Here is a 24,151-nt window from a genome sequence, read left to right as displayed (position 1 = left end):
AACGAAGAAAAGACAAAAGACAGAACAGGTCAATCAACCATCTCAGCTATATGTTGGCAGCGAAATACTGGGTAAACGGAGACTCTATGATGGACTATGTCAATTAGTGGATTTTTCAAAGACCTCATCGTGCTTGGAGTGGCAAGATTAGCAGTGATTCATAACTGGTGAACTATCAAAACCACTTGAGCAAGAACCTCGGAGCATGCCCAACATCCAGGAGCTGGGGTGGGTGGAAAACTGGGTGGGGCTTCTCCCTCAATATCCCCCTTTAAACATGAACGAAACAATATGGAGATAATAGTCTTACCCACTTTCCTATAGCCCTTGAACCTTTTTACCCTAATTAACTATGTAAAGATTGTCAAAAAATAATTAAAAAAGAAAAGAAAAAAAATATATAGAACCCCTTGTTTTACACCAGCAGAAACTAAAGAACAGGACTAGACCTAGACGATTCTAGCCCCCTTTAAATGCAGTATGTGGGAAACACCCCCCTGTCAATTGCACAGGAAAGCAATTCTGTACACATCTGCTTGATTCCAGGTGGGCTGAACACTTAGAATTCTTTGGCCTCCAAGCATCACCTGTCCTAAGTGGTAGTCTGAGATGGAGCCCCCATCTCACCCACATTTTCAGAATTGAGAAATAGCTTGACAAATAGGAGCTAAAACTTCGCCAACTTCCATCTCAACACCTTCTTGCATGTCTGTTCTTTCTGGAACATAAACTATTCTTTTAGAGAAGTGTGGCAATGAGGAAAAGAAAAATATGATTTGTTTTAATTGCAAAGTCAGATATACAGAGAGGAGAGACAGAAAGATCTTCCATCCGATGATTGACTCTCCAAGTGACCACAATGGCCAGAGCTGAGCCAATCTGAAACCAAGAGCCCAGAGCCTCTTCCAGGTCTCTCACATGGGTGCAGGGTCCCAAGGCTTTGGGCTGTCCTCGACGGCTTTCCCAGGCCATAAGCAGGGAGCTGAATGGGAAGTGGGACTGCTGAGATTTGAACCGGCACCCATATGGGCAATCGAGGACTTTAGCTGCTAAGCTATGGCACTGAGCCCAGAAAAATATCATTTTTAAAAGATTTTTAAATTGCAAAGCCAGATATACAGACAGAAGAAGAGACAGAGAAGGTATTCCATCTGCTGGTTCACTCCCCAAATGGCCATAACAGCCAGAGCTGAGCTGATCTGAAGCCAGGAGCCAGGAGCTTCTTCTTGGTCTCCCATATGAGCACAGGCTCCCAAGGATTTGAGCTATCCTCTGCTGCTTGCCCAGGGTACAAGCAGGGAGCTGGATGGGAAGTGGAACAGTTAGGATACAAACTGAAGCCCATATATGATGCCAGAGCCACAGGGTGGAGGATTAGCTGGCTGTACCACTGTGCTGGCCTCCCAAATTTAAAATATGTATATATATTAAAAAAAAAATTATATATATACATATATATATATTTTTTAAACTCCTTTTGAAAATTTCTCTGTCTGGGACACCTCCGTTTGACTGCTGAACTCAACACTCTAGCCACAGGGAAAACCACAGGATTTGTGGTCCAACCTTGAAATGCATGTATCAGAACTGAACCTCCTCAATTACTGAGACCTGTGCAATGGACAGCAAGCCCAGATGGAGGACATGATAGCCAGCTCATTTAGGCCTGCAGAGAAAGTGGAGTGCTATGTCAGAAGATGGAGAACAGAATTGGTTGGATAATTCTCCAGCTGAGCATGGGCAGCTTGTATCTGGGTGAGGGGATGTACTAGGGTGGACTCTGTCGGCCAACAGACCTTGGAAGGATTTTCTCAATCTTGGTGCAGCAAAACCAACAGTATCAGAAGTAACAAAATCACTCAAGCAATACCCTTGGAACATCCTTCTTCACACTGTTTTTTTTTTTTTATATCAAGCATACATCCCCATCCCCAGCGCTGATGTCATTGGGCAGCTAGGAGCAGGCCTTGTTCCTGCCCCAAGATACAGAAGGAAAAGAAATTGAAAGCATTTGTTCCACCCTCCTTCCCTCAAGCCACAACCTTCCCCACCTTAATCAGTTGTCTCTATAGGTATGCATCCTTGTGCTATGTAAACATCAAAAATAAAATTAAATCTTTAAAAACTCCCAGTCTGCTGCCCACTTAAGCAAAGATGAAAGGAACTAAGGTTGATTCCGTACCAGCTGCATGCCAGACTCACTCACAGAATCAGGGCCTACGGGGAATCGGGCCGCACTCAAAGATTAAGACACTGTGACTCAGGAATTAAGCAACTCCTTTAGTCCTCAGCCTAGGAGCCTGACCCACAGGACCTGTCCTTCCACAGGACCTGATGCAGAGCAGGCATTTTAGGACACAGAAAACAGGACTGTAAAAGTTGGAGGATTCAAAGTGATAGGCCAAGAGTGACGACATTCCCCAGGACACTGGGTGACTTTGGATAAGGAAGAAGCTTTTTATGAGTACAAGCTGACTGAACTGAAGAGCCATGACTCCAAATGTCATTTATTGCCTGGTCTTTGCAAAGCATAACTGCCACACTCAAGAACTCTACAACCTCCTGGGGAAAGGGCCACCGAACACACAGGGGCAGCTGCATCAGCACTGAGGTGTAGGGCCCGCACCAGGACTCAATGAGCTAAATATACTCCTGCAAACACCAGGATCCCACCACCCCTCCAGCTCCCTGCTTGTGGCCTGAGAAAGCAGCAGAGACTGGTACAAGTTCTTGGGCCCCTGCATCCACGAGGAGGCCTGAAGAAGCTTGGGCTCCTGACTTGGGATCAGCTCAGCTCCGGTTGAGGCCACTTGGGGAGTGAACCAGCAGATAGAAGGTCTTGCCTCTTCTACTCTACATCTGCCTTTCCAACAAAAATAAATAAATCCTAAAAAACCAAACCAAAAAACCTGAGGTGTAAGGACAATGCAATTGGTACTCCTACTCCCTCACCTCCACCTGTGTGAGGAACTATGCCTACGGTGGGGTGGGTGCCAATGTGCTGGGGGCTGCAGGCGGTGGGGTGCTGGAAACCGGAGCTTGGGAACGACTGAGGCCCAGCGTCATGAGAGGGTCTGGAGACGGGCTGGTGCAGAAGGACGAGGAAAGGAGGTCGAATCATACTAAGCAAATAATCACCAAATCAGAATTATTAGTCCTGGGGTTAATTACATAGTAGAGGTGATATGGACACGTTCAGGGCAACGCCAAGTAGACAAGAAGTCAGCCAGGGAATACAGGGGACAGCAGGAGTGATTTTAAGCAGACTGACACAGAGGAGAGTCTGGCTTTGTGAAGGCAGGAGAGCTCGTTGTTCAGTCCAGGAGGGTCAGGGAGGTTACTACTAGCTCCATAAGAGCTGGAAACGCCTGGCTGGGCGAACCTCAGCAGAGGACGCGCGTGGGGCCACAGCCGCCCACGCCGACAGTCGAGGGCCGTTCCGCGGACCCTGGGAGCAGCCCTGCCCGGGGAGCAGGTGGAAGCGCGGCCTTGGAGCGCCCGTGGGGCCTGAGGGCGGGCCGGGAGGGGGCGCGGGTCGCCCGTGGGGCCGGAGGGCGGGCAGGGAGGGGGCGCGGGGCGGGCCGGGCACGGGTCGCCCGTGGGGCCTGAGGGCGGGCAGGGAGGGGGCGAGGGGCGGGCGGGGCGCGGGTCGCCCGTGGGGCCTGAGGGCGGGCAGGGAGGGGGCGAGGGGCGGGCGGGGCGCGGGTCGCCCGTGGGCCCGGAGGGAGGGCAGGGAGGGGGCGAGGGGCGCGGGGCGCTCGGGGGGCCGGAGGGCGGGCGGGGCGAGGGGCGAGGGGCGCGGGGCGGGCGGGAGCGGAGGGCGGGCGGGCGAGGGGCGAGGGGCGCGGGGCGCGGGGCGCGGGGCGGGCGGGAGCGGAGGGCGGGCCCGGGCGCGCGGGCATCGGCGCGGCCCTTGGCACGCACGCGCAGACGGGCCGCGGGCCCCAGGCACAGAGGAGGGGGAGAACGAGCGGGGAGGGGAGTGTGGAACGTATTTCCGCTCCGGCGGACAAATAATCCTGGCCAAAGGGGAGGCCAGGCCGTCCAGCCCTTTAACCGCGTGGGGGTGCTGGTGAATAAAGGGGGGTCGGAGAGTGGGATCCTGCTCCTTTAATTCCCTCTCCCCTCTTCCTCCTCCCCGAGTCCGCGCCGACGCCGCCGCCGCCGCGCGCGCGGGGCCTGGAACACACGGCGCGAGCTGCCCGCGCCCCTCCTCCTGCCGCCCACGCGGAGCCGGCCCCGCGCGCGCGCCCCGCGCACCTCCGCGCCTGCGCGCTGCCCAGGCCCTGCCCGTGTGTGGGGGGCACCGCCGGCCCCGGGGGGGTGGGGGAGATTGGGGGTAAAAAAACAGCGCGCGGAACCCGGCCAGGTGAGAGCGCGTGCACTCAGGGTCGTGGGGCTGGGGGGGCGTGCCACCGAGCTCTGAGCGTGAGGCGGGGGGGCGTGCACGAAGCGTGCAGGAGGCCGGTGGGGGGCGAGGAAGGAGGCCGCGGTGCAAGGGGCGGGGTGAGCAGCCAGCCACGGGGGCCACCCCCCCCAAGCCCGGAGCCCCGAGGCCGCGGTTCCCCTTTTCACTCCGTCCTTCCCCGGAGGGCGTGCGAGCTCGCCCCAGCCTCGAGGGCTGCCGTGACTGGGGGGTGTGGACGCCGCCGTCCCGCCCCCAGGAACCACGCCTCCCTCCTCGCCGAGGGACCGCGCCTCCCCAGGGTTGGGGAAACTGAGGCTGCTGGGGCTGAGCTGGGCGGGAATGGGGGCGAGGGGCCCGGGGCCTGGGCTGCGGAGACCCAGAGACCTTTGTCTCTGACTAGTTTCCTTCCCCGCCCAGGGTTGCCCACCCCCGCCGCAATGGCCTCTGGGGTGGAAGTCCTGCGCTTCCAGCTCCCTGGCCATGAGGCCGCCACGCTGAGGAACATGAACCAGCTCCGCGCCGAGGAGCGGTTCTGCGACGTGACCATTGTGGCGGACAGCCTCAAGTTCCGCGGCCACAAGGTCATCCTGGCGGCCTGCTCGCCCTTCCTGCGGGACCAGTTCCTGTTGAACCCCAGCTCCGAGCTGCAGGTCTCCCTGATGCACAGCGCGCGCATCGTGGCCGACCTGCTCCTCTCCTGCTACACGGGGGCCCTCGAGTTCGCCGTCAGGGACATCGTCAACTACCTGACGGCCGCCTCCTACCTGCAGATGGAGCACGTGGTGGAGAAATGCCGCAACGCCCTCAGCCAGTTCATAGAGCCCAAGATAGGCCTCAAAGAGGATGGGGTCAGTGAGGCCAGCCTGGTGAGCAGTGTGAGCGCCACCAAGTCCCTCCTCCCTCCAGCCAGGACCCCGAAGCCAGCCCCCAAGCCCCCGCCCCCGCCCCCTCTGCCCCCTCCCCTCCTGCGGCCTGTGAAGCTGGAATTCCCGCTGGACGAGGACCTGGAGCTGAAGGCCGAGGAGGAGGACGAGGATGAGGATGAGGACGTGTCTGACATCTGCATCGTCAAGGTGGAGTCAGCCCTGGAGGTGGCACACCGGCTCAAACCCTCCAGCAGCCTGGGAGGAGGTCTGGGGCTCGGGGGCAACGTGAGCGGCCACCTCGGGGAGCTGGCCCAGAGTAGTGTGCCCCCCAGCACTGTGGCCCCGCCACAAGGTGTGGTGAAGGCATGCTACAGCCTGTCTGAGGACGCGGAAGGGGAGGGCCTGCTGTTGATCCCCGGAGGCCGGGCCAGCGTGGGGGCCACCTCTGGCCTGGTGGAAGCGGCAGCGGTGGCCATGGCTGCCCGGGGGGCGGGGGGCAGTCTGGGGGCAGGGGGCAGCCGGGGCCCCCTGCCCGGGGGCTTCTCTAGTGGAAACCCCCTCAAGAACATCAAGTGCACCAAGTGCCCGGAGGTGTTCCAGGGTGTGGAGAAGCTGGTCTTCCACATGCGGGCACAGCACTTCATCTTTATGTGCCCACGCTGCGGCAAGCAGTTCAACCACAGCAGCAACCTCAACCGCCACATGAACGTGCACCGCGGCGTCAAGTCGCACTCGTGCGGCATCTGTGGCAAGTGTTTCACGCAGAAGTCCACCCTGCACGACCACCTCAACCTGCACTCGGGGGCGCGGCCCTACCGCTGCTCCTACTGCGACGTGCGCTTCGCCCACAAGCCGGCCATTCGGCGGCACCTCAAGGAGCAGCACGGCAAGACCACAGCCGAGAACGTGCTGGAGGCCAGCGTGGCCGAGATCAACGTCCTCATTCGCTAGCACGCGTGTGGCGGCGCTGGGGCTGAGGCCCCGGGCCGGATGGGAGAGAGGGCGCCTTAGCCCTGGAGGGGTTGGGGGGGTGGGGACATGGGCAGACAACACACATCGTGAGGAGCGTGGGCAGGGGAAGGGTCCTTGCAGAGAGGACCTTGCCTCTTGAGAGTGGGAGGAAATGTGGAGCCTGGGGACAGGGTTCCTTGAGATGGTGGGTCAAGGGAATATGAGGTCCCAGAGAAAGATTGTCTGCCCTTATGGTGCATGGCTTTGTGGAGGGAGGGGGTAGGGTCCTGTAGAAGGAGGAGAAACAGACTGGAAGACGTTTTATCCCTGGCTCAGGCTGCCCAGGAGAAGGTTGTGACATTTCTGGAGGTGGGGAGAGGGGTGGGGGGATTGGGCGGGAGTTTCGCAGGAGGCAGCTTACCTGCTCCTGCTTAGAATAGGCCCTTGGGAGAGGGCATGGTAGCAGATGATTGAATCCCAGGAAATGAAATGGGAGGCAGTTCTTGCATGCTGGGAAAATGGGACTGTGGGTATGAGGCTCGCCAAAGCCCGGGGGATGACAAGGCGAGTGCCAGGTAGGAGAACACAGGGTGGGTGAGCATCCTGGGTAGATACGGGAACTAGGGGTTCGATAGCAAGCACTGTGGCTAGCGGAGGGGTGGGAGGGGGTAGGGCACTTAGGAAAAGCGGACACAGGAAGGGCTGTTATGGGGGGGCGGGAGAGGAGTAGAGACGTATACAGTATTTTTTAAGAAAACAAAACGTATTTTTTAGGATTTTTTCTGGAGTTTGGGCTTTTAGTTTTTCTGCTTTGGTTTTCCACAAAAATAAAAGAAACAACTTTTTTTTTTTCTTTATATTCTGTTAACTGTGTGTGTATGACCATCCCACTGTCAGCAGCCTCAGCAGTATCAGAGGCCAACTCGAGCAGGTTGGTGCCTGATGTAGCCAGGTCCGCCACTTCTGCACCCTCAGCCCCCAGCCAGATACCTCCCAGCACGAGTAATTGGCAGTCCTGGTGATGCCTGGGATCAGATGGTACCAATGCCAGGGCTGGGTTACAGGTGGCTGGGGTGCTCAAAGGAATTGTAAGCTGGAGTCTGGATCTAGGTTTGTTTGCATCCGGGGAAAGGGTTTCATAGTTTCAGGAAAGCTTTCAAAAACCATGAAGTTTGGATCAGGGTACAAGAATACTACAATTCCCAGAAAGCTCAGGAGTTGGTCTTTGCCAAAGAGAACTACAGTTCCCAGAAGGCTTTAAATTTGCCTCAGGTACCCTAGTGCCCAACCGCATACTCTAGTCAAATACTGCTTGTGAAATCCAGTGGGCATTTCCAGGCTGGCCGGTGTGTAAGTCCTCAGAGGGCAGAACCCTCAGTATGCCCTGAGAGCTGTGTATGTTGCTGTACGTTATCCGTACGGGAACTACCAGCTGGGCAGCACGGGGTGAGCTCGTGCTGACCAAGTGTGACAAAAACGGTTCCGTAGAGCAAGTGCCTAGCGCAGCGGGGCTCACCTGGGTTGCTAGTGCGAGTGGTGGCGTGCCAGGCCTGGCTGGCACCCACTGAACCCCAGGTTTTCAAAAGGGGATACGGAGCGGCACAGTAGAAGCAGCCAATAGTAAGGGCGTCTTCTGTGCGCCCAGATCTCCCCCTTTCCCTGCTCGTTTAGGACAGCGAGGCCGAAAACTGCGGCCAAGCTTTCTGCGTGGTGACCCAGAAATTAGAAAAGAAAAGCCAGAGGCAGGGGAGGAAGGACACGCAGGCCAGGGAGCAGAGAGGCGACTCCCCGCTGGGTACCCACGCCGAGGCGGGGAGGGAAAGCTACCCTTGCACCCTGCAGAGCCGAGGCCGGGAAGGGCAGGAATTATCCTCTGCGGCCCCAGCTTAGGCCAGGCGCGGCCATCTCCAAAGGCGGTCCGGGAGAAAATGGCCCGGGCGGCGATTGCGGCTCCTTTAAGGCCTCTCCCCGCCCGTCGCCCGCGCCCACGTGACCCGGGGCGGCCGCGCGCCGGCTCGGCCCCCCGCGCAAGCGGCGATGGCGGCGGCGGCGGGAGCTGCAGCGGCGGCGGCCGCCGAGGTGCGGAAGGGGAGGGGGAGAGGCGGGTGCATGCCCGCGCGCGCGCCCGGGGGAAGCGCGCGCCCGTGCAATGCTCCGGGGGTGCAACGGGGCCGGGGGGCCCGGACGGGACTTGCAGCAAACCGGGGGGCCAGCACCGGGGGCGGATGAGGGGACCAGGGGGTGGGAGGTGGGGGGAGTGGGCACGGAGGCGCGCATGCAGCCGCCGGCCGTCCCCGAGTGGGCGGCGGGCGCCGGGCCCCCAGGAGCACGCGCGAGGGGCACGAGGGGCCGTCCGCCGGGCTGGGGGGCCGCGGGCGCCGGAGGGGTTGGTGCCCGGGGTCCCCGCGGCCTGGGGGACAAAGGGGGAGCGGCGCGTGCAGCCGGGAGGAGGGGGCGGGGCCGGGGCGCCGAGGCCCCGCCCCCTCCCCCTCCTCTGCTCTCGGCCCCAGAGATGCGGGGTCTGCCGAGAGGGAGGGGGTTGATGCGGGCCCGGGGCCGGGGTCGTGCGGCCCCTGCGGGCAGCCGCGGCCGCGGCCGGGGGGGCCCCCATCGAGGCAGAGGTAGGCCCCGGAGCCTGCTCTCCTTGCCCAGGGCCCAGGCGTCCTGGGCCCCCCAGCTGCCTCCCAGGCTGACCAGTCCGCCCGCTGTCGCTTGTCTCCCCTCCCAGGGGGAGGCCCCCGCCGACATGGGGGCGCTTCTGCTGGAGAAGGAGCCCCGAGGAGCCGCCGAGAGAGGTGAGTACGGCGGGAGCCTTCGGCTCTCCCAGCGCAAGGTCCCCGGAGCCCTCAGCCCTGAACTTTTTCTCTTCCTCCGCAGTTCACGGCGCCCTGGGGGATGCTCCCCGGAGCGAGGAGACCCTACCCAAGACCACCCCCGAGTCCCTGGAGCCTTCTGGTCCCTCCTCCCCGGCCTCTGTCACTGTCACCGTGGGCGACGAGGGGGCCGACACCCCGGTCGGGGCCACGCCGTTCATTGGAGAGGAACCCGAGACTCTGGAGGGAGATGGAGACCTGGCAGGGGGCCGCATGCTGCTGGGTGAGCGTCTGGGCAGCCTCGGGGCGCGGGGTGGGGGAGCCTTCTGACGTTGCCTGCCTTCTCACCGGCTCCTCTGCCGGCCCTCCTGTTTCCTAGGCCATGCCACCAAGTCCTTCCCCTCGTCCCCCAGCAAAGGGGGCGCCTGCCCCAGCCGTGCCAAGATGTCAATGACAGGGGCGGGCAAGTCACCTCCTTCTGTCCAGAGCTTGGCCATGAGGCTGCTGAGTATGCCTGGGGCCCAGGGAGCCGCAGCAGCAGGGCCTGAGCCCCCTCCGGCCACCACCACCAGTCCAGAGGCGCAGCCGAAGGTCCACCGAGCCCGGAAAACCATGTCCAAGCCGGGAAATGGACAGGTGAGGGTTCAGCAGGGGCGTGGGTCGGGAGTAGACAGGGACTTGAAAACCCTTAATGGCCTTTTTTTTTTTTCTTGGTTAAGCTTTTGGTAGCTCCTAATTATTTCACAGCTAGTGTTTACCGTGGGCTACTTTGTGTCAGAAAGCTGGGCCTTAACTATCAGCAAACAAGCTCCTCCCGTGAAGGTGTGTTGAGTGTGGAAAGCAGCTGTTAAAGAGTTAATCATGCAGCTAATCTTTTCATGACTCTTAGGATAATGAGCATGTAAAGGAATTTGTAACCACCCTTCCTTTTTACCTCAAAGCCAAGCCCCAAGGGAACTTTTTCATCTGTCCTTTGAAACTGCTCTAGTCTGATTTGTGAAGTTTTTAATGGTATTCCCTACTAAGAAAGAGGTGGAGGCCCCAGAATCCCAGGAGTAAAATAATACATCTCTTAAGATGTTTTAATTTATTTGAAAGGCAGAGACGGGGAGAGATTTCCAACTGCTGGTTCACTTCCCAAATGGCCACAATGGCCAGAGCTGGAACGATCCAAAGCCGGGAGCTTCCTCCGGGTCTCCCATGCAGGTGCAGGGTTCCAAGGCCTTGTTGGGCCATCTCTACTACTTTCTCAGGTCACAAGCAGGGAGCTGGATGGGACATGAGCCATGGGATCCTGGCGTGTGCAAGACAAGAACTTTAGCTGGGCCTGGTTTCTGGTTCTTTTTTTTTTTTTTTTTAAGATTTATTTATTTTTATTACGAAGTTAGATATGCAGAGAAGTGCAGGGAGAGAGGAAATTCTTCCATCTGATGATTCACTTCCCAAGTTACCACAACTGCCGGTGCTATGCCGATTTGAAGCCAGGAGCCAAAGCCCCTTCTGGGTCTCCCATGCAGGTGCCACCACGCTGGACCCAAAGTAAATACATCATAAAGAACCAAAATCGGGCTGGGACAGTGGCCTAGCACCTAAAGTCCTCGCCTTGAACACACCAGGATCCCATATGGGCACCAGTTCTAATCCCAGCAGCTCCACTTCCCATCCATTTCCCTGCTTTTGGCTTGGAAAAGCAGTTGAGGACATCCCAAATCCTTGAGACTCTGCACCCACACTGGAGACCAGGAAGAAGTTTCTGGCTCTTGGCTTCAGATCGGCGCAGCACTGGCCCTTGCAGTCACCTTGGGAGTGAATCATCAGATGGAAGATCTTCCTCTCTGTCTCTCCTCTCTGTATATCTGACTTTGCAATAAAAATAAATAGATCTTTTAAAAAAAAAGGTTGTGTTTATTTGAAAGGCAAAGTTAGACAAGGAGAGAGATTTCTGCCTGCTGGCTCACTGGAAATGGCTCCGCTGGCCAAACCGGACCAAGCTGAAGCCAGGGCCTGGAGCTTCATCCAGGTCCCCCCGGGTGGTGCGGCCCAAGGCTTAGGTCTTCCTTCACTGAGAAATCAGGTTTGAGGCTCCAGGTTTCATTGTGTTCTGGGTGTGGTTTGTGGCCTCAGTCAAGGTCTTCTTACTTTTAACTTTTTTCTTGTGTTAGACTGTATATAACGTAAAGTTTACCATCTAAACTACTGTTATTTACTTCTTTGTTTATTTGAAAATTCAGAGACCAGAAACAGATATTCCACCTGCTGCTTCACTTCCCAAATGGTCAGAATGGCCAGGACTGGTTTAGGCCAAAATTAGGAGCTTCAGGGTCTGCCCTGTGAGTGCAGGGCCAAACTTTACTACTCTCCCAGGCACAGTAGCGGGGACCTGGGTTGGAAATGAAATTGAACTAGTTCTCATATGGGATGCTGGCAGTGCAAATAGCAGCTTAACGCACTATACCACAGCACCATCCTCCTAATAAACTACTTCTAAGCAGGTAATGGTTTAGATTAAATATGCTCATATGCAATGAGCGGTCTCTTTCAACTTGTAAAGATGAAACTTATGGCCCAACATGGTGGCCTAGTGACTAAAGTCCTCACCTTGAACATGCCGGGATCCCATATGGGCACCAGTGCTAATCCCAGCAGCCTCGCTTCCCATCCAGCTCTCCCACTTTGTGGCCTGGGAAAACAGTCAAGGACGGCCCAAAGCTTTGGGACTCTGCACCCACGTGGGAGACCTGGAGGAGGTTCCTGGCTTCTGCCTTCAGATTGGCACAGCACCGGCCGTTGCACTCACTTGGGGAGTGAATCATCGGACGGAAGATCTTCCTCTCTGTCTTCTCCTCTTCTCTTTATATCTAACTTTGCAGAAGTTTGAGAAGCAGAGAACCAGGGCAGTCCGATAGGTGATGAGTGCATCCCAAGTGGTGACTTCACTGCTGCCCCAAGTACAAACCCCAATAATTGTCTTTGGGTTCCATTTTGAAGTGCAGCATTTGTGTTTGGGGGACTGTCCATGTTGTGGTATAGCCTCCTTACTCTATGGGAAAGAAATATTCCAATAGGGGCACAGCAGTCCCTGGTGTAGGGGTGGGGAGCTAGCTCTAGGACCCTCACCTCCAGGTGGGGTCATGCACACCCTCCCATGCATTGCTATCTCTGGGTGACACAGCTCATGCTGTATGCAAAGTTATTAGGCTGTGTTGTTTGTGGACTAATGACAAGGAAAAGTCTAGGTACCAGCACCGTTTTTCCTTTACTCCAAAATTTCTACCTATGGTTGATCCCAGAGCCAGCTGGATGTTGCATGTGTCCGCTGATCCATCGGTAAACATTTGGTTGTTCCCTGCTTCTCCTCCCCTGCTGGGCGCCAGGCTGATCCTAGCAGACCCAGCAGGTGCTTCCTGACCCTAACTGTGCCCTCCTTGTCCCCAGCCCCCGGTACCTGAGAAGCGGCCTCCTGAAGTGCAGCATTTCCGCATGAGCGACGATGTCCACTCGCTGGGGAAGGTGACCTCTGGTCAGTGTCCCGTGCCATTCCTGTCCCCTGCCCCTGTTACGGATGCAGCATGTCCTGAGGATTCAGGGTGCAGCCTCACTCTTTCCCTTTTTCTTTCTCCCCCCAGAAGTGGCCAAAAGGAGGAAGCTGAACACGGGAGGTGGCCTGGTGAGCAGCAGAGCAGGGAGCAAGGCAGCCCCCCAACCAGGGCTGCACCCTGTGCTCTGGGAAGGTGGGGGGCAGGGGCGGGAGACCACCAGTGGCCTCAGTTTCTCTCATCTTTTCCTAGGCAGAGGAGTTGGGTTCTACTCGGGGTTCAGGAGAGGTGACCCTGGAGAAGGGGGACCACAGGTCCCTGGAGGAGTGGGAGACGGTGGTGGGCGACGACTTCAGTCTCTACTATGACTCCTACTCTGTGGATGAGCGCGTGGACTCGGACAGCAAGGTGGGCCAGCCGCCCTCCCCACCAGCACCCCCAGTCCAGGGCTCACTCCAGGCTGTCCTTTGTTCTGAGCACCCCCACGCTGTCTACAACTCATTCCAGAGTGTGTCCCACCAGCCCCCTTGCTGCTAGCACCCTGTCGCTGTCGTTCTGCATCCCGTTGTGTCACCTGTGTATGTCTTGGCTTTCTCCCTTGTTCTGTATCTGGCTTTAACATTTTATCATGAAAACTTTCAAGGATACACCAGAGAAAAGGGTGAACCCCTGGTTACCCGATGTGCAGTTCCAGTGGGCTTTAGTACCAGCCCATTATTTACTCCCAGCCAGCCTGGACCTGTCTATTCTTCCCTTGATACACATGGACAGAATCATTTAGTGTTTTATCTACTTGAGAGAGCCCTTTCATTTGCTGGCTTACTGACCAAATGCCAGGGTTGGGTCAGAAGCTAGGCCTTCGCCTCCCAAGGACGTGACAGGGACCCATGCACTTGAACTCGCACTTGAACCATCTTCTGCTGCCTTCCCAGGTACATTGGCAAGGAGCTGGATTGGAAACAGAGCAGGCAGTTTGAAACCGGCATCCTTTTTTTTTTTTTTTTTTAAGATTATTTTTATTGGAAAGGCAGATATACAGAGAGGAGGAAAGACAGAGAGGAAGATCTTCCTTCCGATGATTCACTCCCCAAGTGAGCGCAATGGCCGGTGCTGTGCTGATCTGGAGCCAGGAGCCAGGAACTTCCTCCAGGTCTCCCACGTGGGTGCAGAGTCCCAAAGCATTGGGCCGTCCTCGACTGCTTTCCCAGGCCACAAGCAGGGAGCTGGATGGGAAGTGGAGCTGCCGGGATTAGAACTGGCACCCATATGGGATCCAGGCGTGTTCAAGCCCTAGGCCACCAAGCTGGGCCCAAAACAGGCATCCTTGATAAGGGATGTTTGCATTGCAAACGTCAGCTTACCATACCACAGGCACCACAACTCTAGCCCCAGCTGGAATATTTTAAAACAAAAATACCAGTCATCCTTTTTTTTTCTTTTAAGATTGATTTATTTTTATGTGGAATCTACATCAAAAGGACAGAGGCTCACTTTCCAAATGGCTGTAAAGGCTGGAGCTGAGCCAATCCAGCCATGGCTGGAAGGTGCCTGTTCCAGGTCTCCCACACGGGTACAGAATTACAAGGTTTTAGGCAATTCTCTACTGTTTTCTGAGGCCATAAGCAGGGAGCTGGATGGAAAATGGGGCAGCTGGAACATAAACCAATTACTGACTAAATGCCCACAGCCCATATTGGATCCCAGCACTTGGTAGCCAGAGGACTGGCCCATTGAGCCATTGTATCAGCCTTCCTCAGGTGTCATATGTTATCCAGTAGCATTTCTATATGAATCTCTACACATAAGCTTGCTTTTTGTTTTTTAACACTCCTGAAAAATTAGTGGTGATTTTTTTTTAAGTTTTACTTATTGTTATTGGGAAAGCAGAGATGAGATACAGAGAGAAAGATCTTCCATCTACTGGTTCACTCTCACGAGTAGCCACAATGGCCAGAGCTGAGCCAATCTGAAGAAGCCAGGAGCCAGGAGCTTCTGGGATCTCCCATGCAGGTTCAGGATCCCAAGGCTTTGGGCCGTCCTCTACTGCTTTCCCAGGCCACAGGCAGGGAGCTGGATGGGAAGTGGAGCAGCCAGGATTAGAACCAGCGTCCATATAGTATCAGTGTGTTCAAGACGAGGACTTCAGCCACTAGGCTACTGTGCTGCCCCCAATGATGATTCTTTAATATCACATATCAGTCTTCACATTTCTTGAGTTCATGAGTGGTCCAGATGGGGTCCACCTGTTGGTTTGATTGACATTTCTCTTACGTCTCTCTTGTATGGACATGGATTACATCCTTTTCTAAAACCTTGTTCTCACCATTTACTTACTGAAGAAGTCGGGTTCCTTTCGTGTGTGGAAGCTGGCTAGTGGGGTGGGGATGGACGTGTGCCTGTCTGCCCAGTGTTACCTTGTACAGAGACATGAACAAGAACTGTGGACAGTGGGTGTGTGCACCTGCCATTGCCTTGCCAGGAGACACTGGATGTCTGGCCCTTTGTCTTGTTAGGAACCTCGAGATCGACGTGTGGGTTTAGATGAAGTTGACTTGGCCCCTTCACTATGATGTTCATGATAGCTTCATCACATGTTGGTGTTTGTCCTTACTTGGTTTTTCAGATTTTTATTATTATTATTATTATTCTAAAGGCAGAGTTAGGAGAGACAGAGCTCTTCCATCTGCTGGTTGACAGCCGGCTGGAGGCTGGAGGCTACAGCTTCCAGGTCTCCCATGTTGGGACAGTAGCCCAAGCTCTTGGGCCAGCCTTTGCTGTTTTCGCAGGCTATTTGCAGGGAGCTGGATTGGAAGTGAAACAGCCAGAGCTAGAACTGGCACCCATATGGGATATTGATGCCACAGTGGAGGTTTAGCCTTCTGTGACATGGCACTGGCCCCTTGTGTTTGGTTTTTAATTGATTTAAGGTTTGGAGAAAGATAACTCCCATTTCTGTTAGTTCATTCCCCAGATGCCTGACCTGGGCCTGGCTGAAGCTGGAACCTCAGGGCAGGTCTCCCCAAGGGATGACAGGGAGCTTTGTGCTTGAGTCACACTCTGCTACCTCTTAGGGTGCACGTTAGCAAGAAACCCAAAGTGACTTGGGACTCTAATCCAGGCACTGACATGGGTATGGATATCCCAGATGGTGTCTTAGCCTCAGGCCAAAGGTGCACCTGCCATCTAGTATTACAACAGTCATTGGTATCCTTGCCAGTTTGGGAACTTCATAACAATGACATTGCACTTTATGTTTGTTTCCTATAGCTTTTTTTTTTTTTTAATTATTATTGCATTGTCAAGAGTCACACATATTGTTGTGTGAGGGATCTTAAAGTTCATGGAAAATGGATATTATAAAGAAATGACATGCCTTGGACTTTAAATACCCTCCTGCGTAACCATAGCAGCTTTTTTTCACTGCTGTGTAATATTCTGTGTCTGGCCTTTCCCAGCCCTCTCCCTTCTACCTGCACTTACCTCCTCCAAGGAGCCCTCCCTGATGGTGGCAGCAGGAACCATCTTGTTCATCCCACCCTTTTGGGTTCAGGGGCTTGAATATGTCCCATCCTCCTCTTTCCCTCCTTCTCCTGGAAGTGGTCACTGTTTCCCAATGCCAGTTTTCCTCTCCCAGTCTGAAGTTGAAGCTCTGGCAGAACAACTGAGTGAAGAGGAGGAAGAAGAGGAAGAAGAAGAGGAGGAGGAAGAGGAGGAGGAGGAGGAAGAAGAAGAGGAGGAAGATGAAGAATCAGGCAACCAGTCAGATAGGGTACTAGCCGGATGCTGGCACCCACGGAGGAGCAAGGGATTGAGTCCTCATGGGAGGGGAGGCGTGATGTCAAGGGGCCCCTGGGCCCTGACTCTCTGTCTCCCCCCAGAGTGGCTCCAGTGGGCGACGCAAAGCCAAGAAGAAGTGGCGGAAGGACAGCCCCTGGGTGAAGCCGACTCGGAAACGCCGGAAGCGCGAGCCACCGCGGGCTAAGGAGCCACGAGGTGAGGGGGCTCCTCTGCTTCTGGGAACCCTCCTGCAGCCCCCTCCCGGCCCCAGAGAGCGTGCATGACCACGGCACTCGCGCGCATCCCTGCATGTACCCACATGCCCAGGCACCGTGAGCTCCCACTCTCACCCTCTCTGTCTCTGTGTCAGGAGTGAATGGTGTGGGCTCCTCAGGCCCCAGTGAGTACATGGAGGTCCCTCTGGGGTCCCTGGAGCTGCCCAGCGAGGGGACCCTCTCCCCCAACCACGCTGGTAATTGCCAATCCCCGGACAGGGAGCCACCAGGGGGCGCCCTCAGGGCCTGAGGGAATGGGGAGGAGGGAAACCACTGCTGAGGCCGGGGTGTCTGGTCAGACTGGGGTTTCTGGAGAATGGGGGGAGAGGTAGGGTGGGGGTAAAAGGACTACGGGGGCACAAAGGACATGGCATCTCATTTCCCTTTCTCTATCCAAGGGGTATCCAATGACACGTCTTCGCTGGAGACAGAACGAGGCTTTGAGGAGCTGCCCCTGTGTAGCTGCCGCATGGAGGCCCCCAAGATTGACCGCATCAGCGAGAGAGCAGGCCACAAGTGCATGGCCACTGAAAGTGTGGATGGAGAGGTGGGCCTGCGGGGTCACTGGGAGGGTCGTGGGGCTCCCACCCCTCAGACCTCAGCCTCATGGTGTCTCCCTGCCTGCAGCTGTCGGGATGCAACGCTGCCATCCTCAAGCGGGAGACCATGAGGCCATCGAGTCGTGTGGCGCTCATGGTGCTCTGTGAGACCCACCGCGCCCGCATGGTCAAGCACCACTGCTGCCCGGGCTGTGGCTACTTCTGCACTGCGGTGAGTAGCAGAGGCTCCCGTGGGCTTGTGGCTCTGGTCGGGGACATAGGGGACGGTCTCTCAGCACCTGACCCCATCATTTTCCAACCCTCACCAGGGCACCTTCCTGGAGTGCCATCCTGACTTTCGTGTGGCCCACCGCTTCCACAAAGCCTGTGTGTCCCAGCTGAATGGCATGGTCTTCTGTCCCCACTGTGGGGAGGATGCCTCTGAGGCCCAGGAGGTGACCATCCCCCGGGGCGATGGTGTGACATCCCCAGCGGGCACTGCAGCCCCTCTGCCCCCAACCCTGGCCCAGGATGCCCCTGGGAGAGCAGACACTTCCCAGCCCAGGTAATGACCGACTGCTCTGAGTCCTCCTCCTCCCTTCCCATGGTCCCCAGACAACCAACACCTTCTCCTGCCTTCCACAGCGCCCGAATGCGTGGGCACGGGGAGCCACGACGTCCACCCTGTGACCCCCTGGCTGACACCATCGACAGTTCCGGGCCCTCTCTGACCCTGCCCAGTGGGGGCTGCCTGTCAGCTGTGGGGCTGCCACCAGGGCCAGGCCGAGAGGCCCTGGAAAAGGCTCTGGTCATCCAGGAATCAGAGAGGTAAGTTGGGTGCGTGGCGAGGGGTAGGTAGGCAGACGCAGCTGGGGCAGAGGAGCAGATGTGTGAGCATCTTCTGTGTCTCACATGGTAGGAGGAAGAAGCTCCGATTCCACCCCCGGCAGCTGTACCTGTCAGTGAAGCAGGGTGAGCTGCAGAAAGTGATCCTCATGCTGTGTGAGTACACCACTTGTAGCTCCCACCCCAACAGCCTCGTCCCGTGGGGGGCTGGGCTCCAGGGAAGATAGCCGACAGGGTGCAGTGGGGTGGCTTGGAAGCTGGGGGTGGTGGTGACATCTGGGTGCCTGGAGCTGAGCTACAGACAGTGAGTGCCTTGCCCACGTGTGATGGTCCTGAACTCAGGCACAGCTGAAAGTCCCAGCCCCTTGCTCACTAAGTGCCGCACTGAGAGAGAATGCCAGGAAGGACATGATCCGGGTTGGGACCCCCATGAAGCCTTCCTGCAGGAATGCCACCTGCCCCCTAGCTAACTTACCACCTGTCCCCCGCTCTCGGTGTGGCGGGTTCTCCCTGCAGTGGACAACCTGGACCCCAACTTCCAGAGTGACCAGCAGAGCAAGCGCACGCCCCTGCACGCGGCTGCCCAGAAGGGCTCCGTGGAGATCTGCCATGTGCTGCTGCAGGTCAGCACAGGCCTGGCCCCCTGCCTCACTGACCGGGCCTTGGGACCCCTCCCTCAGCCTGTGCCTCCCTGGTGCCAGCCCCTGTGCTCCCTCCTCACAGGCTGGAGCTAACATCAATGCAGTGGACAAGCAGCAGCGGACACCTCTGATGGAGGCTGTGGTGCACAACCACCTGGACGTGGCCCGCTACATGGTGCAGCGCGGCGGCTGCGTGTACAGCAAGGTGCTGGGGCTGAGCCGGGCGTGGGCAGGATGGCCTCCGGGGCAGGGGAGGATCAGCCATCCTCACCTGCCCCCATGTCTCCCTCAGGAAGAGGATGGCTCCACCTGCCTCCACCATGCAGCCAAGATTGGGAACCTGGAGATGGTCAACCTGTTGCTCAGCACGGGCCAAGTGGACGTGAATGCCCAGGTCAGCGGCCTGGGTGGCTGGCCTCTGTCTGGGCTCTGGGTCCCCTTCGCCTGTCCTCTGATGTCCCCCTGCACTCCGTCTCACTCTACTTGAGTCTCTCCGCATCTCTTCCTCTTTGTACTTCTCCCCATGTTTTTCTTGCTTTTTGCTCTTTATCTGTTTTCCAAATGAACTCCTGCTTTAATTTCTAAAAGATCAGGTTTTAGGTTTCTAAAAGGAAATCTAAGGAATCCTTAGATTCCTGGGTCTTATGTTGGCTGTGTTTTTATTATTTTCGTTCTTACTGTTGTTGAAATTGCTCCTTCTGTGGCCCTGGACATGACCAGCAGCTTTTGAAAACTTCCAACCTTCCACCTTTCAGTGTCTGTCCTCCCCTGGACCCAGATTGTCTCATGTTGCTGAGAAATCTGGGTCCTTAACATGAGAAATGTTTTCTAGAAAAGGTGATCTGTGACCTCCATGTCACACCCTTGCTTCTGGGTTATGACCCCTGGAACTTTGGGGCTGGCAGGCTTAAGAAATATGTGCCTTTTTATTGTTTTGTTGGTTCAGTCAACAGCTTGAGGCTGGAGGAGCTGGGACTCTGTCTTGGTCAGGCTCTGCAGTGTGTATTGCGGCCGCTATGCTGCTTCGGGCATAGGGCTAGCTGTCCACCACCCTCACCCCCCTCCTGCCCACAGGACAGCGGCGGGTGGACGCCCATCATCTGGGCCGCAGAACACAAGCACATTGAAGTGATCCGCATGCTGCTGACACGGGGTGCTGACGTCACCCTCACTGACAATGTGAGTGGCAGTCATGGGGGCAGGGAAAGCTGGGGACAGCTCCAGGCCTTCTGGAGAGCTCCAGCCACCTACAACCTGCCCTCCTGCCCCCACCCCCAGGAGGAGAATATCTGCCTGCATTGGGCCTCCTTCACTGGCAGCGCCGCCATCGCCGAGGTCCTCCTGAATGCACGCTGCGACCTGCATGCCGTCAACTACCATGGGGACACGCCGCTGCACATCGCGGCCCGGGAGAGCTACCACGACTGTGTGCTGTGAGGCTCGCCCCAAGCCCTGGCCTACCCTACCTACACCCTGCCTCTTGCAGTCCCTCATGGCACAGATGGCTCCCTGTCCTCACCCCTAGGTTGTTCCTTTCACGTGGGGCCAACCCTGAGCTACGAAATAAGGAGGGGGACACAGCATGGGACCTGACCCCTGAACGCTCCGACGTGTGGTTTGCACTCCAGCTCAACCGCAAGCTCCGGCTCGGGGTGGGGAACCGCGCCATCCGCACTGAGAAGATTATCTGCCGGTGAGCCCACCCTGCCTGGATCCTGTGGATTCCTACCCATGACTCTCATTCCCCCTGGAGCAGAGCTGGCGAATCTAGTAACTCTGAGGAGGATGGCCAGTTGTGTGAGGATTTTAGAGGTACACATGTACGCTTAGCTAGTACACACCTGCAGTACTTGGGATGTACTTACACTGAAGTGTTATTCCTTGTTCACGTGAAATTCTAGTTGAATTGAACATTCTGCATTGTATCAGGCAGACTTCTTCCCCACACTCTGCTGAATCTCCCAAACCTCCTGCCTAGGGAGCCCCTCACCCCCGTGCCCCAGGTCTCAGTCCCATCTCCCCCTTGCTGCAGGGATGTGGCTCGAGGCTATGAGAACGTGCCCATTCCCTGCGTCAACGGAGTGGATGGGGAACCTTGCCCTGAGGATTACAAGTACATCTCGGAGAACTGCGAGACCTCCACCATGAACATTGACCGCAACATCACCCACTTGCAGGTGCGTGCAGCCCTGCGCGCCCCCCCCTCCACCCCTACCTTCCCCCCCCCTGCCCCCATGGTGTGAGTACCTCAGCCTGGGTAACACCAGCTGCAGGGATACCGGGAGCCCAGGCTGAGCCAGCCCTTTGCCTCTGCTTGCAGCACTGCACGTGTGTGGACGACTGCTCCAGCTCCAACTGCCTGTGCGGCCAGCTCAGCATCCGATGCTGGTATGACAAGGTGGGTGCCCCACATCTGCCCGCAGGGGCGCTGCTGCTGCTTCCCAGGGGTTGGCCTCCACAGCCTAACCCTGCAATTTTATTCCTCACCTGCTGCCCTGTGAGGGGAATGATAAAGACGGCAGGGCGGGGCCTGGGCCCGTGCCAGGTCTGAGATGAACCTGTGCCCCAAGTATGCAAATCAGGGACAATGCTTGTGTGCGTTTCTGGCTCTCTGGCTCAGAGCTTGTGTGTGTGTGGCCTCCCCGTCCTTCCCGGCTCCAGGCTGGGGTCCTCAGTGACTTTCTCCATGGAGGCCTGGGGGTCCTGGATAGCCAAATGGACCCCTACAGAAACCACTTCCTTCCCCTCCCTCTGCGTCCCAGGATGGGCGGCTGCTCCAGGAATTTAACAAGATCGAGCCCCCTCTGATTTTCGAGTGTAACCAGGCATGCTCCTGCTGGAGAAACTGCAAGAACCGGGTGGTGCAGAGCGGCATCAAGTGAGCCCCTGCCTCTCCAGCCCCCTCCCCCGCCCTACTTCCCCCTCCCCCAGGGCGCCACCGCCACCCAAGTTCCCTGCACCAACCCCATCCTGTCTCCCACCGCCAGGGTGCGCCTGCAGCTCTACCGAACAGCCAAGATGGGCTGGGGGGTCCGCGCCCTGCAGACCATCCCCCAGGGGACCTTCATCTGCGAGTGAGTCAGCAGGGGTTACCCTGGCACCTAGGGAAGACACTGCCGCCTCCCAGGCCCTCTCCCTACCCTCCTCGGCAGCAGGCCCTGGCCTCTCCTGACCCCTCTCTGCCACCAAGGACTACAGTGTCACCACTGCCTATATTGCAGCCCTCCCCCTCACGTCTCCCCTCCCCCACCTCAGTGGGTTCCTGCATCACGCACAGCCTTCCTAGCTGGCGAAAGTACCCGTGTAGAGACAACTTGGATTCTGCTGCTGGCTGGTCTTGGCCGGGTTTCTCATTCTCTCTGAGTCACATTTTTCTTGTCTGTAAATGGACAGGACAGCAGCTGCCTTTGTGTGAGCCTCCTTGGGGGTCTGGCACTCTCATAGCAGCTTTCTCTGCCAACTACTTGGGATCTAGCTAGACCATGTCTGAATCCTAGGTCTTTTGAGTCCCATTTGCCTGTTCAAGGGCCACACCAGCCTCAGTTCTCAGCTTCTGCTCGCTCCTGTTCCCAGCCAGAGTCCGCCATCACCCTCACCCTTTCCTCTCTCACTCCTGTCCTGTGCAGCTAGGTCTTGGTGCTCCATGCTTCTGTCCACCTTGTTAGAGCACCCCAATTCCCATAGCAATATCCACGTCTCTGACTGGCTCATTCATACTTCCTCTTCCTCAGCTCCTCTTCCTCTGCCATCAGATGCTTGTCTTGTCTCCAACTGGGCTGTGTGTATCACTTACCGCCTGCTGGGTGGTTTCCAGTACACAAGCCATCAAGCCCACTGACTTCCACACCTCAGCCAGCTGCCCCTGCTACTAATCCCTGTAGCCACAGAGGCTCGGCCAGCTACACAGCTTACAGCCTCTCCACGGCTTCCTGACTTCCCGCCCAGAGCTTTCACCACCCTGCCAGTCCTGTTATTCCGGTGTCTAGTGGGGACCCCAGCTGGCAGGCAGGACAATGTCCCCTGTTTATGGTGTCCACGCCCCTTCTGGGCCCTCTGTGTCCAGCCCCAGTATGTGGACCTGTGAGTCTGTGGACAGAACAAGGCAGCAGACAGTGGCAAAGAACCTGGGGCTGCCCCTCTGTGACCCCTGCTCACTTCAGAACCACCAATTCCTGCCCTGTAGGTATGTTGGGGAGCTTATCTCTGATGCTGAGGCCGACGTCCGGGAGGATGATTCTTACCTCTTCGACTTAGACAATAAGGTGCGCCGGAGATCCCTCTGGCCCTGTCCCTGGGCCACCAGAGGCTAGTTCTCTGGAGCCTCCTGAGAAGTCAGCAGGTGGAAACCCGGGAGGAAGGACTGGATAGGTAGTGGGCTAAGACTGGCCAGGCTTGCGACTCAGGTATATGTAAAGATGACACCTCCCTGCCCCCACACCAGGATGGAGAGGTCTACTGCATTGACGCCCGTTACTATGGCAACATCAGCCGCTTCATCAACCACCTGTGTGACCCCAACATCATCCCTGTCCGCGTTTTTATGCTGCACCAAGATCTGCGGTTTCCACGCATCGCCTTCTTCAGTTCGCGTGACATTCGGACCGGAGAGGAGCTAGGGTGAGGCGTCTCAGGGCTCCGTTGGAAGGGCGGGAGACGCAGCAACCCGGGATCTAGCAGCTGCAGTGCACCTGCCTTCCAGGACGGAGTGTACATGGTGCCCCTGGGGTGCACTAAGGCAGCCCTAAGCCTCATGGAATGATTCGCCGAAGTTTTGGGGGAGGAGGGCAAGATGTGCATTTCTAGCAAATTGTCACGTGGACGGCTCAAGTGCACACAGGAGGAGCCCATGTGCACCCTTGGAGTGCATCTGGGTGGGGTGGGGCAGCTGCAGCCCCTCAAGTTCCTGTGCTCCTGACAGATTTGACTACGGTGACCGCTTCTGGGACATCAAAAGCAAATATTTCACGTGCCAGTGTGGCTCTGAGAAGTGCAAGCACTCAGCTGAAGCCATCGCCCTGGAGCAGAGCCGCCTGGCCCGAATGGATCCTCACCCTGAGCTGCTGCCTGAGCTCGGCTCCCTGCCCCCCGTCAGCACCTGAGCCTGGACCAAACCCGCTGACCCTGTGCCCCAATGCCACCCCGGAAGGCCAGCAGCCCAGCCACCTCTGCCACCTGCTGCTCACAGCCCTCCTCTCTTCTACTGCCCCTCCACACATTCCTCCAGCAGACACCCCAGCCAGGCCCTGGAGGTCTGACAGCCCCCCGACTCCCAGAGCTGGTTCCTTCCTGGGAAGGTGATGTCAGGGCTGGCCAACCCCTGCTCCCCACCTCCACTGAAATTTGATGAATTGAAATTGGGCCTCAATGCCAACTGGTTCCCCTTGATGTCAGTAAACGCTGGGTTTGGTAATAAACTGTCTAGGTAATTGCTTCCAGAAAGCAAGGAGGAAGGACACACACGGGGAAATGTGGGTCCAAGGGGCAGCACACTGTGGGAAG

The 24,151-nt window shown here is 57.0% G+C and overlaps 2 protein-coding genes across 6 annotated transcripts; both read left to right on the top strand.

Annotated features, from left to right (window-relative positions):
• Positions 1 to 4,127: 4,127 nt before the first annotated feature.
• ZBTB12 (zinc finger and BTB domain containing 12) lies at positions 4,128 to 6,525 on the top strand. Its single transcript, XM_040988399.1, has 2 exons — positions 4,128 to 4,369; positions 4,826 to 6,525. Exon 2 carries the CDS (start codon positions 4,846 to 4,848, stop codon positions 6,223 to 6,225), a length of 1,380 nt encoding a protein of 459 aa, XP_040844333.1. The 5' UTR covers positions 4,128 to 4,369; positions 4,826 to 4,845; the 3' UTR covers positions 6,226 to 6,525.
• Positions 6,526 to 8,237: 1,712 nt separating this feature from the next.
• EHMT2 (euchromatic histone lysine methyltransferase 2) lies at positions 8,238 to 24,062 on the top strand. Of its 5 annotated transcripts, XM_040988392.1 has the most exons (28): positions 8,238 to 8,304; positions 8,954 to 9,020; positions 9,103 to 9,321; positions 9,418 to 9,674; positions 12,474 to 12,558; positions 12,665 to 12,705; positions 12,827 to 12,982; positions 16,209 to 16,343; positions 16,453 to 16,567; positions 16,722 to 16,823; positions 17,025 to 17,173; positions 17,254 to 17,397; positions 17,495 to 17,730; positions 17,811 to 17,993; positions 18,085 to 18,167; positions 18,528 to 18,634; positions 18,735 to 18,857; positions 18,945 to 19,046; positions 19,727 to 19,831; positions 19,931 to 20,085; positions 20,178 to 20,345; positions 20,685 to 20,829; positions 20,973 to 21,050; positions 21,415 to 21,530; positions 21,640 to 21,726; positions 22,836 to 22,914; positions 23,094 to 23,269; positions 23,571 to 24,062. In XM_040988392.1, exons 1-28 carry the CDS (start codon positions 8,263 to 8,265, stop codon positions 23,749 to 23,751), a joined length of 3,636 nt encoding a protein of 1,211 aa, XP_040844326.1. In that variant the 5' UTR covers positions 8,238 to 8,262; the 3' UTR covers positions 23,752 to 24,062. The 5 variants fall into 5 exon arrangements, with proteins under 5 accessions (XP_040844326.1, XP_040844327.1, XP_040844328.1 ...); XM_040988393.1 differs by lacking the exon at positions 16,722 to 16,823; XM_040988394.1 differs by lacking the exon at positions 12,827 to 12,982 and having other exon boundaries at positions 8,269 to 8,304.
• Positions 24,063 to 24,151: the final 89 nt, after the last annotated feature.

This window comes from Ochotona curzoniae, unplaced genomic scaffold (genome assembly GCF_017591425.1).
Source record: "Ochotona curzoniae isolate NIBS_2020 unplaced genomic scaffold, NIBS_Ocur_1.0 contig_4862, whole genome shotgun sequence".
Lineage (NCBI taxonomy): Eukaryota > Metazoa > Chordata > Mammalia > Lagomorpha > Ochotonidae > Ochotona > Ochotona curzoniae.
Note: the sequence above shows the minus strand (reverse complement) of the source record. Positions and strands in the feature narration are given on the sequence as shown.

Bases quoted from the DNA above. Each gene is read 5' to 3' on its own strand.
- EHMT2 (XM_040988389.1), top strand. From the start codon at position 8,738: ATGCGGGGTCTGCCGAGAGGGAGGGGGTTGATGCGGGCCCGGGGCCGG. The intron at 9,322-9,417 runs GTGAGCGTCTGG...CCTGTTTCCTAG, and splicing joins AGGGGGCCGCATGCTGCTGG to GCCATGCCACCAAGTCCTTC. The intron at 16,824-17,024 runs GTAATTGCCAAT...TCTCTATCCAAG, and splicing joins CCTCTCCCCCAACCACGCTG to GGGTATCCAATGACACGTCT.
- ZBTB12 (XM_040988399.1), top strand. From the start codon at position 4,846: ATGGCCTCTGGGGTGGAAGTCCTGCGCTTCCAGCTCCCTGGCCATGAG.